The 12,825-nt window shown below is 32.7% G+C and overlaps 7 protein-coding genes across 7 annotated transcripts; 6 read left to right on the forward strand and 1 right to left on the reverse strand.

Annotated features, from left to right (window-relative positions):
- Positions 1-5: 5 nt before the first annotated feature.
- BX664DRAFT_10 (P-loop containing nucleoside triphosphate hydrolase protein) lies at positions 6-2,223 on the reverse strand. The gene is made up of 8 exons (XM_051539660.1): positions 2,144-2,223; positions 1,846-2,081; positions 1,673-1,758; positions 1,358-1,547; positions 1,016-1,285; positions 366-941; positions 244-294; positions 6-174 (listed from the first exon to the last, which is right to left on the reverse strand). The coding sequence occupies exons 2-8, from the start codon at positions 2,065-2,067 to the stop codon at positions 112-114; spliced, it is 1,458 nt and encodes a 485-aa protein (XP_051404025.1). The 5' UTR covers positions 2,068-2,081; positions 2,144-2,223; the 3' UTR covers positions 6-111.
- Positions 2,224-3,482: 1,259 nt separating this feature from the next.
- On the forward strand, positions 3,483-5,735 carry BX664DRAFT_287936 (uncharacterized protein). Its single transcript, XM_051541774.1, has 7 exons — positions 3,483-3,767; positions 3,865-4,200; positions 4,281-4,448; positions 4,518-4,587; positions 4,661-4,734; positions 4,809-4,982; positions 5,081-5,735. The coding sequence occupies exons 1-7, from the start codon at positions 3,488-3,490 to the stop codon at positions 5,641-5,643; spliced, it is 1,665 nt and encodes a 554-aa protein (XP_051404026.1). The 5' UTR covers positions 3,483-3,487; the 3' UTR covers positions 5,644-5,735.
- A 772-nt stretch (positions 5,736-6,507) lies between these two features.
- BX664DRAFT_318740 (uncharacterized protein) lies at positions 6,508-8,232 on the forward strand. The gene is made up of 2 exons (XM_051542809.1): positions 6,508-6,764; positions 6,863-8,232. Exons 1-2 carry the CDS (start codon positions 6,566-6,568, stop codon positions 7,990-7,992), a joined length of 1,329 nt encoding a protein of 442 aa, XP_051404027.1. The 5' UTR covers positions 6,508-6,565; the 3' UTR covers positions 7,993-8,232.
- Positions 8,233-8,801: 569 nt separating this feature from the next.
- On the forward strand, positions 8,802-9,895 carry BX664DRAFT_318743 (succinate dehydrogenase cytochrome b560 subunit). The gene is made up of 5 exons (XM_051542810.1): positions 8,802-9,008; positions 9,091-9,148; positions 9,222-9,394; positions 9,480-9,652; positions 9,717-9,895. The coding sequence occupies exons 1-5, from the start codon at positions 8,969-8,971 to the stop codon at positions 9,819-9,821; spliced, it is 549 nt and encodes a 182-aa protein (XP_051404028.1). The 5' UTR covers positions 8,802-8,968; the 3' UTR covers positions 9,822-9,895.
- A 325-nt stretch (positions 9,896-10,220) lies between these two features.
- BX664DRAFT_318745 (uncharacterized protein) lies at positions 10,221-10,953 on the forward strand. Its single transcript, XM_051542811.1, has one exon. It carries the CDS (start codon positions 10,282-10,284, stop codon positions 10,888-10,890), a length of 609 nt encoding a protein of 202 aa, XP_051404029.1. The 5' UTR covers positions 10,221-10,281; the 3' UTR covers positions 10,891-10,953.
- Positions 10,954-11,102: 149 nt separating this feature from the next.
- Positions 11,103-12,433, forward strand: BX664DRAFT_109 (uncharacterized protein). The gene is made up of 3 exons (XM_051539692.1): positions 11,103-11,609; positions 11,748-12,283; positions 12,351-12,433. The coding sequence occupies exons 1-2, from the start codon at positions 11,400-11,402 to the stop codon at positions 12,126-12,128; spliced, it is 591 nt and encodes a 196-aa protein (XP_051404030.1). The 5' UTR covers positions 11,103-11,399; the 3' UTR covers positions 12,129-12,283; positions 12,351-12,433.
- BX664DRAFT_254845 (uncharacterized protein) lies at positions 12,138-12,543 on the forward strand (the record flags this gene model as incomplete). The annotated part of the gene is made up of 2 exons (XM_051540387.1): positions 12,138-12,283; positions 12,351-12,543. 2 exons carry the CDS (start codon positions 12,138-12,140, stop codon positions 12,541-12,543), a joined length of 339 nt encoding a protein of 112 aa, XP_051404031.1.
- Between the last annotated feature and the right edge of the window lie 282 nt (positions 12,544-12,825).

Here is a 12,825-nt window from a genome sequence, read left to right on the forward strand (position 1 = left end):
GGAAAAAAAAAGTAGATAGAGAACCAAAATGAAATTTTTATTTCCCAGATAGGCGATCATCAAAAAAAAAAAAAAATTGCTACACTATCAATTTCCTATTATGATGATATTTTAATCGTCAGTGAGAACACGAAGCACAGTTCCTTTCCCTTTTGTTCTTCCTTCACGGAATATCTATAGATATAAAAAGGTTAGGAATTCAAAAAAAAAAGATACGTTTTCTTTATTATAATTCATCTTTACCAGTTTTGAACCTTCACATAAATATTCAGGATGGCGAACAAATTCGAATTGCTAAGAGTAAATAAAAAAAGGTTAAAAGAATGATACCCCTTTTTTTTTATTAATTTTATATTGTTTATTACCACAACTGCTTTATCACCGGTTCGAAGTACTCTGTTTTCCAAATTGATAATACTTGCTGTTTGTCGTACAGAACCACAATGGACCATGGCTTGATATTTTTGCTTAATAGTTGTTGAATGATATAATATACGTATTTCCGCTTCAAATCGTCTAGACACTTTGGGTATGGGTTTATCCTTGTCGTACGCCAATAAGACCATACCTTTTCGAATCATTTTCCTTCGTACATTTTTTAATGCAAATGTCACACTTTGTCCTGCCTTGGCCACTGGTACTGCTACTCGTTTTCGATGTATTCCTTTGATCGTTGTCACCATAAATTGTCCAGAATGATCCGGCCCAAATAATACCTTATCCCCAACATGAATGATGCCAGTCTTGATAATACCACTGACCACTGTTCCAACAAAAGGGACTGAATATGTTTCGTTGACTTCATAATGAAATGATTCTGTAGTATCGTATTTCGTCATGGATGGTAGAATGTTAAGGTAATTTCGTAATAAATCCAAACCTTCACCTGTCACATTACTGATTTGAAATATAGGACATAAACGAGCACTAACAAAATGTTGCTATATATAAATGAAAATAAATAAAAACGATCAATTCTATTTAATCTATCTTTTTTTTTTTTTTTTGATCTTACCGCACTATTGACCACATCATCATTTGTTTTCACCAGTAAAGGGAATTTTTGACAAGATTTTGATTTCAATATAGATCGTAGATTCTTGATAGTATCAGCCAATATATTAGGAGGAGTGCGATCAATTTTGGTGACTACGACAAATAAAGGTATACCAAGAGACAAAGCCAATCCCAAATGTTCTTTTGCCATTCCGATCACACCTGCATTACCACCAACCATCAACATGACAAAATCTGGAAAATTGCCTGTCATACCAAACACCGTTGTCTTTATCACCCAAAGTAAAAAAAAAAGTCTATTAGTATTCAATCTCTTTAGTATGATCTTTTTTTTTATTACCTTCAAATATTTTTCATGTCCTGCAAGATCAACAAAACTAAGTAATTTTGAGGCTTTTGTGCAAACTTCTTCCCAAGTCAATTTCCGTCCAGTATTTCCAGGATGTACAATTGTATTTGATTTCGAATCGAATCCCAAGATCTCACCACCAACACTTGATGTTCGCCCTGATTCTATTTCATGTGGATGTCTATTTTTCCAGAAATAAGAAAAAAAAAAAAAGAAAAAAAAAAGTCATCATCACACTGTCATGACAAGCTCTATCTTCTTCTTTTTTTTTTTTTTTTTTTTTTTTTTTTTTTTTTTTTTTTTTACCTAAACAAATTCACACGTGCCTTCCCTCGTCCATCATCCAAGATTCCTTTGGTCAAAACACCTAATAAAGTTGATTTACCAGCATCCTAAACAAATAAATAAATAAAAAAAAAGGGATCATTTTAATATCATGGTCTAATCAAACCCGTCTTTTTTTTTTTTAATTTATTTACCACATTCCCAACCACAGCAACACGAATTTCAAGGAGATCTTCCACTGATGTTGGCTTTTTTCGAATCATCAGGTGGCCACATTTATTATCTTTCTTTTTATCGTTTTGCTTGTCATCCGTGGTCACCAAAGTGTCGATATCTATATAATCAGCCTGTAATTCTTTCGCTATACTATCCATTGTCCGTAAACATGTATCATATTCTTCTTTCGTCAACTGCATAGGAGTACCATCGTCTGTCAATAATATATTTATATATAAGTATAGATAAAAGAAATCCATTTTCAATTTTATTTACCTTCGTGACCTAGTTCAAATAGAGTTTCTCCACCACCATCAGTGATTCGTTTTGCCAAAGTCTGTCGCAAGAATGCAAAGTCATCTGCTGTACTCTCCAGTAAACGAGTCTTCAAAAAAAAAAATCAATGTATATAATATTATAATGTAAACTTATATTAATCTTTTTTTTTTTTATGGATCTTACTTTAAGAGAACGTTGTTTAACAAAGTCAAAATCTTCATCGTCAGAAATGTCGTTTTGGTCGGGACTATTTTGTGTTGGCGATAAGGAAACAGAGGCAAGACGATCTTCAAGTTTGCTAGTAACTTCCAAGTTTTGTTCGTCTTTTACCGTCATTTATTTAATGTATTTAAGTATAAGAAGAAGAAAAAGAAGAATATGAAATAGATTAAAAAGTGAGTTGAAAAAAAAAAAAGAGGAAAAAGTGGGATAAAGAGAGAAAAAAAAAACGATTTCTTATGTCTTATGCCATTTGCTGAGATTGAAAATAGAAGCTCACGTTGATAGATTATTACTGCGAAATATGATCCAATGGTGAGTCATCCATGATGACTTTTATTGACATTCAAGAGGTAGTATTAGGGGTAATATAAAGGGGTTGGGGTAATATATACAGATATGAATACTGCGGTAGTTTAAGAAATTGAATTAAAAAAAAAAAAGACAGGGTCCAGTTGAACATTCAATCATGCGAAATAGAATGTAAGCATAAAACTCTTTCTTTTTTTTTTTTGTAGGTGTAGAATCGATTTCTTTTTATTTTTATTTTTTTATTTTTTTATTTTTTTACAGAAATCTTGATTCTGTATTAGATTTCTATTTTTAAAAAATGCTGCATGTAAGAAAGTATCTTTTACAAAAGAGAGTAGTATTATCGTGGGAAAGACGATGTTCTTTTGTGTAACTAGTAGTTAGAAGAGCCTCTTTAATGAATAATAATAATAGAAATTTAGTATAGAAAAACACTGAATTTTAACTGTATCTGGTAAAAATAAATGATCAAGATGATTTCTATCAGCGACAGGGTCCATATAAGAAAAATAAAAGCACCGATGTACACAAAAATGAATGAATTGTTAGTATGTTGATATATACAAGTATACATATAATCTTGTTTATATATTCAATTAAACCAAGATGAATCATTATTAAGAATGAATGAATCTTTCTTTATATGATTGATATAACATAATAACTCTTTGATTCTTTAGAATATTAAACTATGTAAAGGAAATTTTTATATAGTCACAGACATCTCCGAAAAAGTTTAAAAAAGAAAAGTTTTTTCCTTTTTCTATTCTTTCTTTCCTTTTTCTTATTCTTTTTTTTTTTTTTTGTAACATGGTCCTTCCTCAATTGAATATTATTGATACCAAGAATAACTTGACTGAAGTGTTGAATATCAATACAACCAACTATGATAGTTTAGTCATTCTCTTTTCCGAAAAGTCTAAGCTCCCCAAAGTGATACCTAGTCTTCAACATTATTTAGAACTTGATCAATCCTTTGGTAAAACTATTCAAGTCATTTGTCCTCAAGATCAAAAACCATTCTCTCGTTTACTTCTTGTTCCTACTGGTTCTATTTCTTCTGATATTGATGATGCTCGTCGTTTCAAAGGTAAAAACCAAATATATATATATATTATATTTATTCATCGCCTTTTTTTTTTTTTTTTTTTTTTTTTTTTTTTTTTTTTTATACATAAAACTAATAGATGCTGCCTTTGAAGGTGGTAAACGTGCATTGGAAGCTGGTTTTGTCAAGCCTTTAATCTGTTTTGCTGATCCTCCTACACCAGAATCTCAACCTTCTTTAAATTGGACTTTTGATGAACAAACCAATGATTATCAACATTATTTAGAAGTCACTATGCTTGGTTTCTTGGAAGCCGCTTATGAACCTATCGATGTCCGTGATTATCATGCAAAGAAAAACACGTCTATCAAGAACTTTGAACAATTAGGTTTTGTTGTCGATTCTTTACAACAAGATACCATTACTTTGATTCAAAAGGTAGAAGCTATTGAACAAGGTCGCCGTGTTGCCAAAGGTAAAGTACCAATCATCTACATACATAGATATAGATATATATATAGATATAATGGGACTCATAATATGATGATGTATTAGATATTGGTTCTCCTGATCCTGAACAAATGTCACCCATTCAAATTGTCAAGTACTTGGAATCTACTTTCAAAAATGCCAATAATATCAAGATGACTGTGATTGATGATATCGATACTATTAAAAAGGAATATCCTTTGGCACATGCTGTCTCTCGTGCCAGTTTAGTAGGTAATCATTAAATTATACAAGAAGTTGAACATTATATACAAATGTGAACTAATTCTTTTCTTTTAATAGTACCAAGACACCATCCTCGCTTTGTACACTTTGAATACAAGTCCTCTGATCAATCAAATGTCAAGGAAAAGTAAGTCTTTATAAAAATATATATTTTTTAGAAAAAAAAAAAAAGCCAATCATTTTTTTTATGACTTTCATAGTCTTTACTTTGTGGGAAAGGGAGTGACTTATGATACCGGAGGCGCTGATATCAAGTGCAGTGGACATATGAGAGGTAAATCATGAAGAAAGAATCAGGTGTATGACAACGTATTCAATGATAATGATGATATTTTTATTCTTAAATAGGCATGTCCCGTGACAAATGTGGTGCTGCTGCTGTGGCTGGTTTATTCAAGACGATTGAACTCTTGCAACCTAAAGGAGTAAATGTTACTGCTGGTTTAGCTCTCGTTCGTAATTCCATTGGCCCTGATGCTTATGTGAGTGATGAAATCATTTGCTCCCGAAATGGAAACCGAGGTATTAAAAATAAAAAAAAAAAAAAGAGAGAGAGGAAGGGACAATGTTCATTTTTTTTCTTATTTTTATTTTTATTTTATTTTATATTTCTTTACTAGTTTTGGTTGGCAACACTGATGCTGAAGGTCGTATGGTGATGACGGATTTATTATGTGAATTCAAAGAAAAGGCTATTGCTCATGCTAAATCTCAAGAACCTTCTGGCAATAAACCATCTCTTTTATTCACTGTGGCGACATTGACTGGTCATGCTTTGCGCGCTTATGGTGGTTATGGTATTACTATGGATAATGGTTATGCACGAAAGAATCGAGTCAGTCGACGTATCTATGATGCTGGACATATTTTGGCAGATCCTTTTGAAATCTCTACTTTACGACGTGAGGACGTGGATGTAGTACAACCTGGACGATCAAGTGAAGATGTTGTGCAAGCCAATGACAAAGCAAGTACTATGACAGATCGTGGCCATCAGTACCCTGCCGGTTTCATGCTTATTGCTTCTGGACTTGAAGATCATGGCCTTCGTTCTGATTTACCTATTGGATATTCTCACTTGGATGTAGCTGGTTCTGCAGAAACTATGTCATCTGTTGGTTGGAGTTTGACACGTGTTACTGGTTCTCCTGTTGCTGCTCTGACGGGTGCTTTCCTTTTGTAAACCTTTTTTCCTTCACTTTGTAGCTAGTATGTATATCTCTCTCTCTCTCTCTATCTTGTGATCAATAAATTTGTCAATTTTTTATGCTCGCACTGTATGGATGTGATGAATGCGATGGATGAGATGAATGGATGAATGGATGATATGTGATGGATGGATAGTTTGTTTATTGTGATAAGATGTGTCTTTTTTTTTATATATATTTCATGAACATTCAATATAGGGCTGTCATTAACATTACATCTTATTCAATCATGGTCTTAAAATATCTAACATAGTAATACTTTTTCGCACGTGCTACTGAATAGTTGTACATTTATTCATAAAATCACACCATCTATGAACCTCGTGCACGTACTACTCCGTAAAAAAAAAAAAAAAAAAAAAAAAAAATAGATGATTTTCTTGTACGATGGCCGATCTTTTAAATGGAGGAAAATCCCGAAAGCTGTTTCCCTTTTGTAGTATCCCCTTTTATAAGACATTCATCTCCGCTTTCCCACGCCTTTTTTTTTCACTTTCCTTGGTTACAAAGGTTAGTAAAAAGACATCCTTTGTTTTTAGACTTGAATAGAGATGATAATGAATGAAATGAAAACCAATTGATATTCACCATAGTAAACTAAAAAATAGGATTGATTATCTGTATATTATAGTTCTTCTTGCATTCTCTTTTAATAGTAAATAAATAAAAAAAAGAAAGGTTTCTGGAAAATTCTTGTTTTCGTATTAGTTATTTTTATAGAAAAAGGGGAGGGGAGACATCCTGATTAATTTTGAATCGCCGATTGCATTGGCCAATGTGAAGCTTTCAAAAGGGTGAATGCCAAAATTTTTTTCTTCTTTTTTTTTTTTTTTTTTTTTTTTTTTTTTCTCTTTCGATTTTTTTTTTCTTTTTCTTTTTAAAAGTTCATTGAATTCAATGCCTGTCCCTTTTTTCTCTGGTGGTCGTCAACTATCCATTGAACTTGCAGAACCAGTGGTTATTTTGCGTGGTCATGCAACCGATCCTACTACTGCTGTTGTACGAGGTGAAGTGGAATTGTTGTTATCAAAACCTATATTGGCATCTTCTGTAGTGGTGAAACTAGTTGGTAAATCTCACATGTTATGGCCTGAAGGTACTATTCATATATGATAATAAAAAAAAAATAAAAATAAAAAAATAAAAATAGAAAAATAAAATGGAACTAAATTTTCATTTTATTTATTTATTCAGGACTTGGACCTCGTAACAACAAACTATATCATGAAAAGACTATTCATGAACAAAACATTATATTACAATCCTTCCCTGAAGATAGTGATCGTACATTACCAGCAGGTTTACATCGTTGGCCTTTTGAATTCCTTTTACCTAATCGACTTGTTGAAACTATTGAAGATGAACTTGCCAAAGTATATTATTATGTATCTAGTACTGTTACTCGTATTGGTATGGGTACAGTCAATCTTCGATGTAGGAGACAAATCCTGTTACTACGTGCTCTTTCTTGGTCAGATCAAGCATTGACTTCTCATTCTTTATCCAATCCTTCCATCTTGGTAGAAAGGCGTTTCCCTCAATATGATGCTACTATTTTTATTGAAAAATCAATGGCTTCTTCTGGTACACAGTTTCCTATCACACTTATTTTATCTCCTCACCGAAAACATGTCCACTTGGAAAGTGTTTCTGTCCTCTTGACTGAAAGAAGAGTGTATCAACTTCCTGAATTCGATGCTAGACGTGGTGAAATGCATGATTACAAGCTTCCTCTCAACAGTGCTCAAAACATGGCTGATACCTCTATATCATCTTTTGCTCCTCCCAATGATATTGATTCTGTTAACCTTCGACGTGCTCTTACTACCAAAAACGCCCATATCCCTTTGACTGCCACTCCATTCCAGTATCGATTTGTCTTCACTTTACCCAACTGTATCAATCTCAATCATACAACTACTTACAACGAAATGCATTTTTCTCATTTTTTGAAAATCAACATTGAACTTACTTTTCCTCAAGAACGTGAACAAGATCAAGATAATGACAACACTACGATAACTGTGGAAGATAGTTCTAAAGGTATTTTGCGTACATCGGTTCATCTGGATACACCCATCACCATATTAGATTGTCGACTTAAGGATGATCATGCTACTTTACCTTCCTATGAAGCTGCAAGACATGATTCGACTGTGGATAGTGATGATTTGGATGATCCTACCAAAAGACCTACTGGATTCTTTTTATGCCCCTGCTATTTGGAATACAAAAAGGAATGCAAGCAACTCCCTCGACCTGAATGGATGATGGTTCGACAAAATATCACTACTCCTCCTCCTCCCTATTCAAGTAAATGTTAGTTCCCATTGGTTATATACGTATTTACTTTATACCGTTTATCATTCTTGTTTTATTTGCATACAATTCATTTCATTTTTTTTTCATTACCTTTCCTTCATTATCATCCCAACTTTGTTTTTTTTTTTCCTTTTTTACATTCTCATTATCTTCAATTCATACATCTTTACACTCCTACATACATATTATATTTACTTGATAATAAACACTCTGGCACTGTACTGGAACTTTTTTTAATCAAATATTTGTATCGATGTTATCACTGCCCTATCTTTTATATATATATATATATATATCTTGATAGTTATTGACTGAAGAATAAGGAAGAAAAATGCCACCACTGAAAATTTTGCCATCATCGATGGATGTAAAAAAAAAAAAAGAAACCCTCCAAGCATAAGAGCGATACTGTGGATCAGCGACGGCTTTATGATATATATTCTGCACATCATTTGAGTCATTTATTTTAAGTCATCATTATCATCGTTCACAAAATACTCTTTCATCCGACAACCAAGCATCTACGTCAACACAAAAGGAAAACGCAACATAGATGAATGAATGGTCTTTGGAAAAATCACTTCTCAGTAATATGAATCTCACCAAGAGATCATCAGGATTACCATCAAAGGAAAGATATCGCCATATTATGGTGTTGGTACATGTGACAATCCTGATTGTAAATACATACTCTTTATATATATTATAGTGATCACTCGTCAATTCTTTTTTAAAACGCCGTCCAGTCATATTCATTTTTCATGACGTCCCACATACACGCACATTCAAAATCATTCACTTTTTTTTTTTTTTTTTTTTTGTTATTTGGTAGCCAGTTCAAAGTGGCGGGGGGTCCCTTACGCTTTTTTGTTTTTCCCTCCATTCAAAGTGGGGTCAATTTTTCTTTTTTTCTTTTCTTTTTAACTCTTTCATTTTTAAACTACACTCTCCCCACTCTTCCTTCTTTTTTTTTTAATCATGTTGGCAACTCGTTCCATTCTCAAGACTGTAGCTCAAAGTAAAATATCATCCATTATCAAGATCAAATATTATTTTTTATAATTGTGAATAGTAACATTATTCTTTTCTCTTTGAAATAGATCACACTGCTTCCAAGGTTGTTTTCAAGAACATTGCTGCTGCTCCTATGGGTGTGAGGTTAGAATTAAATAAAGTAGTATGAAAAGATAAGGGAAAAAGAAAAAACTAATTCTTCATTTCTATATAATAGACACTTCAACGTTTCACCTATCAGCAAAGCTCAATCACCTGATGCCGAATCTGAACTCTTACGCCAACAACGTAAAGTACGACCTGTTTCTCCTCACTTGACGATCTATCAACCCCAACTTACCTGGTATATGTCTGGTTTACACAGAGTCACTGGTGCCGCTGTGGGTGGTGGTAAGTTTTTAATAAGAATGAATAGAACAAATGGATAACAATCTTTTTTTTTTATTTCTAATGTTCTTTAATATATATGGGATAGCTTTCTACTTGGCTGCTATGGGTTACCTTGCCGCTCCTTCTCTTGGTATTACTGTTGATACTGCTAGTATGGTCTCTGCTGCTGCCGCTGCCCCTGTTGCTGCTAAGGTCCTCGCTAAGGTTACCGTTGCCACTCCTTTTGTTTTCCACTGCTTGAATGGCATTAGACATTTGGTAAGAAATAATAATAATCATAATAATAATAAACGCTAATACATTTTATGTAATAATAAAATAGGCATGGGATGCCACCAAGTTTCTCAATATCAAGGATGTATACAAGACTGGTTACGCTGTTATCGGTGGAACTGTTGTTGGTACTTTGTATTTAGCTAGTTTATAATCATAGCTTTATGATTCTTTTTATTTTATGTTTGTTACTGAAGAATAAATAAATATATATATATATATATATATATCTATGTTTTTGGAAATATAGATAATCTTTTTTGCGTGTGGTTGTACAAGAACATTGTTTTGAGTGATAAGATGATAAGAAGTGGGGTGATCAATATACAATCAGTTATTAGAAAAAGCAAGTAAGAAAAAGAGAATACTTCCTTACTATAGTGTCTTTTTAGATGATGATGATGATCAATACGACTTCATTAGTATAGATGACCCTGATCACACTGCAGAGAATCGCAATATAATAGCGGAGATTTCATAATGCCTAAAAACAAATATGGACAGAACTGTTTTTTTTCTTTTTTTCTTTTCTTTTTTTTTTTTTTTTTTTGTTGTTGTTGCTCTTTCTCCTTTACTTTTTATTTTATATATACATATAATAATATAGAACAAAAATGTCTTCTTCCTTTCTTCAAATATACCAAACTGCCGATGACCAAGCTCATGATGCAGCAGCTCAAGATCCCTTTCCAGCATATGTTGAAGGTATCGAAGACAACAATTTGGCACCGTTTTGCCCAACATCAGCCACGCGAGTCCTTAAAGCATTATCCATGGGAAAGGTATCAAGTCAAGATCGGTTAGTAGATCTTGGATCAGGTGATGGACGATTTGTAACAGCAGCCGCTTCAGAGTATAGGTGTCAAGCTTTAGGAATAGAAACGGATGAAGAACTGATTTCACAATCAAGACGTTTAGCTGATCAAGTATTTGGTGGAGATCATACTCAACATGGAGTCAAGTTTGAACATGGCGATCTATTGACAACGCTCAAAAAAGCAACTAGTGACACCAAAGAAAAAGAACTACCATGGACAGTGATTGTCCTGTTTTTATTACCTGATCATTCAGATCGATTTGCAGATGATCTCGTGGCTCTTCATAATCGTGGCGCAAGAATTATTAGTTTAGTATTCAATTTGAATGAAATCAAAGGTCTTACTCTTCAACAGGCGGATGATCAAGATGGTATTTACGTATATGGAAAGAACTCATTGTTATAGAATAGATTGATATTATTTTTTTTTCTCTTTTTATTTATTTCTTTACTTAGTTATAAACATTTGTATATTATTCATCATCAATAAATATCTTTTTATATATATATATATATTATATATTCGATATCATAGTAATACTGTAGTATGATTATTATTATTATTTTTTTATTTTTATTTTTATTTTTTGATCTTTGATTGTATGCATCAACGTTATTCTCATATGTTCTACTCGTGGTACACTATCTCAAGAAGGAAAAAAAATAAGCACTTTTATTAAGGCACGCACTCTGAGTTGGGATTTCTTTTTTCTCACTCTTTTTTATCTTTTTCCTTTTTCTTTCCCTTTTTTTTCATTTTTTTTTTTCCTTTTTTTTTTATTATTGTTAACTCTTTTGACTTCTATATACCTGTTTTTATACATAAACTATAAAATATGGTGCATAAAGCTTCAGTAAAAAAGCTTGTAAAACCTTTACGAAAACTCTCCTTTCTATCCACCAATTCGAAAGTGTATGTCAGTAAAGGGTTACCTTTTAAACTCGACTCGGTTATTTACCTTTTCTTTTTTTAATAGGAATCTATCACTAGTCCCGGAAGAAGACGAAGAACAACAACAATATGAATATCAAGAACAAAATGATATTCTTACAAGGTTGCCTTATGAACTTGCGCTTTATATATTTTCTCTTCTTTGCTTTGAAGATCTTGTACGAGTTCAACTGGTAAGAACGAAGAAAAGAAAAAAGAAAAAAAAAAAGGATAGAATAGGAGGCGATTGAATAGATATGGTAGTACAAAGGGAAAAAAAAAAAGGGTAATCAACACTAACTAAACCTCTTCTTCTTATTATTTCTTTTTAGACTTGTAGACTATGGTGTAGAATAGCTCATGATTCTTCTCTCTGGAAAGCACGCTGTTTGGCTATTACTCAACAACATACTGATCTTTCATTTGACGACTTTCAATGTAATGATGAACAAAATGATATTCAACAACGAATACGACAAAGACGAACACGTCTATCTTGGCCAACTAGATATTGTCAACTACAGACTAAACTGAATTGGAAACTGGGCGCTGTACAACAAGTACACTTGATCAACCAACATTGTGGTAGAATATTATCTGTGAAACTCAAAGAAAATATGCTGGCGGCATTATCGGAGGTAAGTACATATATATATTCTATAATAATAATCATCATCGTAATGAATAAAAATTCTAATCTTTATTATGTTTGATAGGATAATATGGTACGACTTTATGAAAATAAACAACATGGTTTCAAATTACGACATACATGGCAATTTGGTGATCCACAACAACAACAGACAAAAGTAGAATGTATTGATCTTTTACCGGAAATCAATATTATGGCGGTGGCGTTGCACGGATCGTAAGTCAATTTTATCTATTATTTGATGATCGTCAAGTGACTGACTATCAATTTATTAAAATGATAGAAAATGCATGTTCTACGATATCTCCAAGAATTCTACCGAACCAATTCAAGTTCTCAAAGGTGGTACACATGCATGGTTTGTACCAGATTCTATCTCCCTTAGTCGTGATTATTTTGCAGTCTCGGGACGAAAACCTTCTGCCGTTTTTGTGTGGAAATGGAGAAAAGGAGTACGATTATCTAATAAGGTATGATAATAAAATTACAGATAAAAAAAAAAATGATTGATCTTTTTTTTTCTATTTATTTATTTAATAGGCATTCGACAATCAACCTCATAGTGTACACATATCTGGCGATCATTTGATTACAGCAAGTGTTGATGGTACTATTCAAGTATTTGATATTTTGGATGAAAAGAACGTCAGAACATTCCGAATTCCTCCTTGTAGTATCCCAAGTCTCGATTACGATGGTGGACTGTGTCTTTCAGTGGCTCCTTTTACAGCAAGAAGTTTATATCAATATGCATGGCA

Source organism: Halteromyces radiatus (genome assembly GCF_025201355.1).
Source record: "Halteromyces radiatus strain CBS 162.75 chromosome Unknown BX664scaffold_1, whole genome shotgun sequence".
NCBI classification, from domain to species: Eukaryota; Fungi; Mucoromycota; class Mucoromycetes; order Mucorales; family Cunninghamellaceae; genus Halteromyces; species Halteromyces radiatus.

Bases quoted from the DNA above. Each gene is read 5' to 3' on its own strand.
- BX664DRAFT_10 (XM_051539660.1), bottom strand. From the start codon at position 2,067: ATGCAGTTGACGAAAGAAGAATATGATACATGTTTACGGACAATGGAT. The intron at 1,548-1,672 runs GTAAAAAAAAAA...CTGGAAAAATAG, and splicing joins GCACGTGTGAATTTGTTTAG to ACATCCACATGAAATAGAAT. The intron at 175-243 runs GTAAAGATGAAT...TTATATCTATAG, and splicing joins TATGTGAAGGTTCAAAACTG to ATATTCCGTGAAGGAAGAAC.
- BX664DRAFT_287936 (XM_051541774.1), top strand. From the start codon at position 3,488: ATGGTCCTTCCTCAATTGAATATTATTGATACCAAGAATAACTTGACT. The intron at 4,449-4,517 runs GTAATCATTAAA...TTCTTTTAATAG, and splicing joins CTCTCGTGCCAGTTTAGTAG to TACCAAGACACCATCCTCGC. The intron at 4,588-4,660 runs GTAAGTCTTTAT...TGACTTTCATAG, and splicing joins CAATCAAATGTCAAGGAAAA to TCTTTACTTTGTGGGAAAGG.
- BX664DRAFT_318740 (XM_051542809.1), top strand. From the start codon at position 6,566: ATGCCTGTCCCTTTTTTCTCTGGTGGTCGTCAACTATCCATTGAACTT. The intron at 6,765-6,862 runs GTACTATTCATA...TTATTTATTCAG, and splicing joins TCACATGTTATGGCCTGAAG to GACTTGGACCTCGTAACAAC.
- BX664DRAFT_318743 (XM_051542810.1), top strand. From the start codon at position 8,969: ATGTTGGCAACTCGTTCCATTCTCAAGACTGTAGCTCAAA. The intron at 9,009-9,090 runs GTAAAATATCAT...TCTTTGAAATAG, and splicing joins TCTCAAGACTGTAGCTCAAA to ATCACACTGCTTCCAAGGTT. The intron at 9,149-9,221 runs GTTAGAATTAAA...TCTATATAATAG, and splicing joins GCTGCTCCTATGGGTGTGAG to ACACTTCAACGTTTCACCTA.
- BX664DRAFT_318745 (XM_051542811.1), top strand. From the start codon at position 10,282: ATGTCTTCTTCCTTTCTTCAAATATACCAAACTGCCGATGACCAAGCT.
- BX664DRAFT_109 (XM_051539692.1), top strand. From the start codon at position 11,400: ATGTCAGTAAAGGGTTACCTTTTAAACTCGACTCGGTTATTTACCTTT. The intron at 11,610-11,747 runs GTAAGAACGAAG...ATTTCTTTTTAG, and splicing joins ATCTTGTACGAGTTCAACTG to ACTTGTAGACTATGGTGTAG.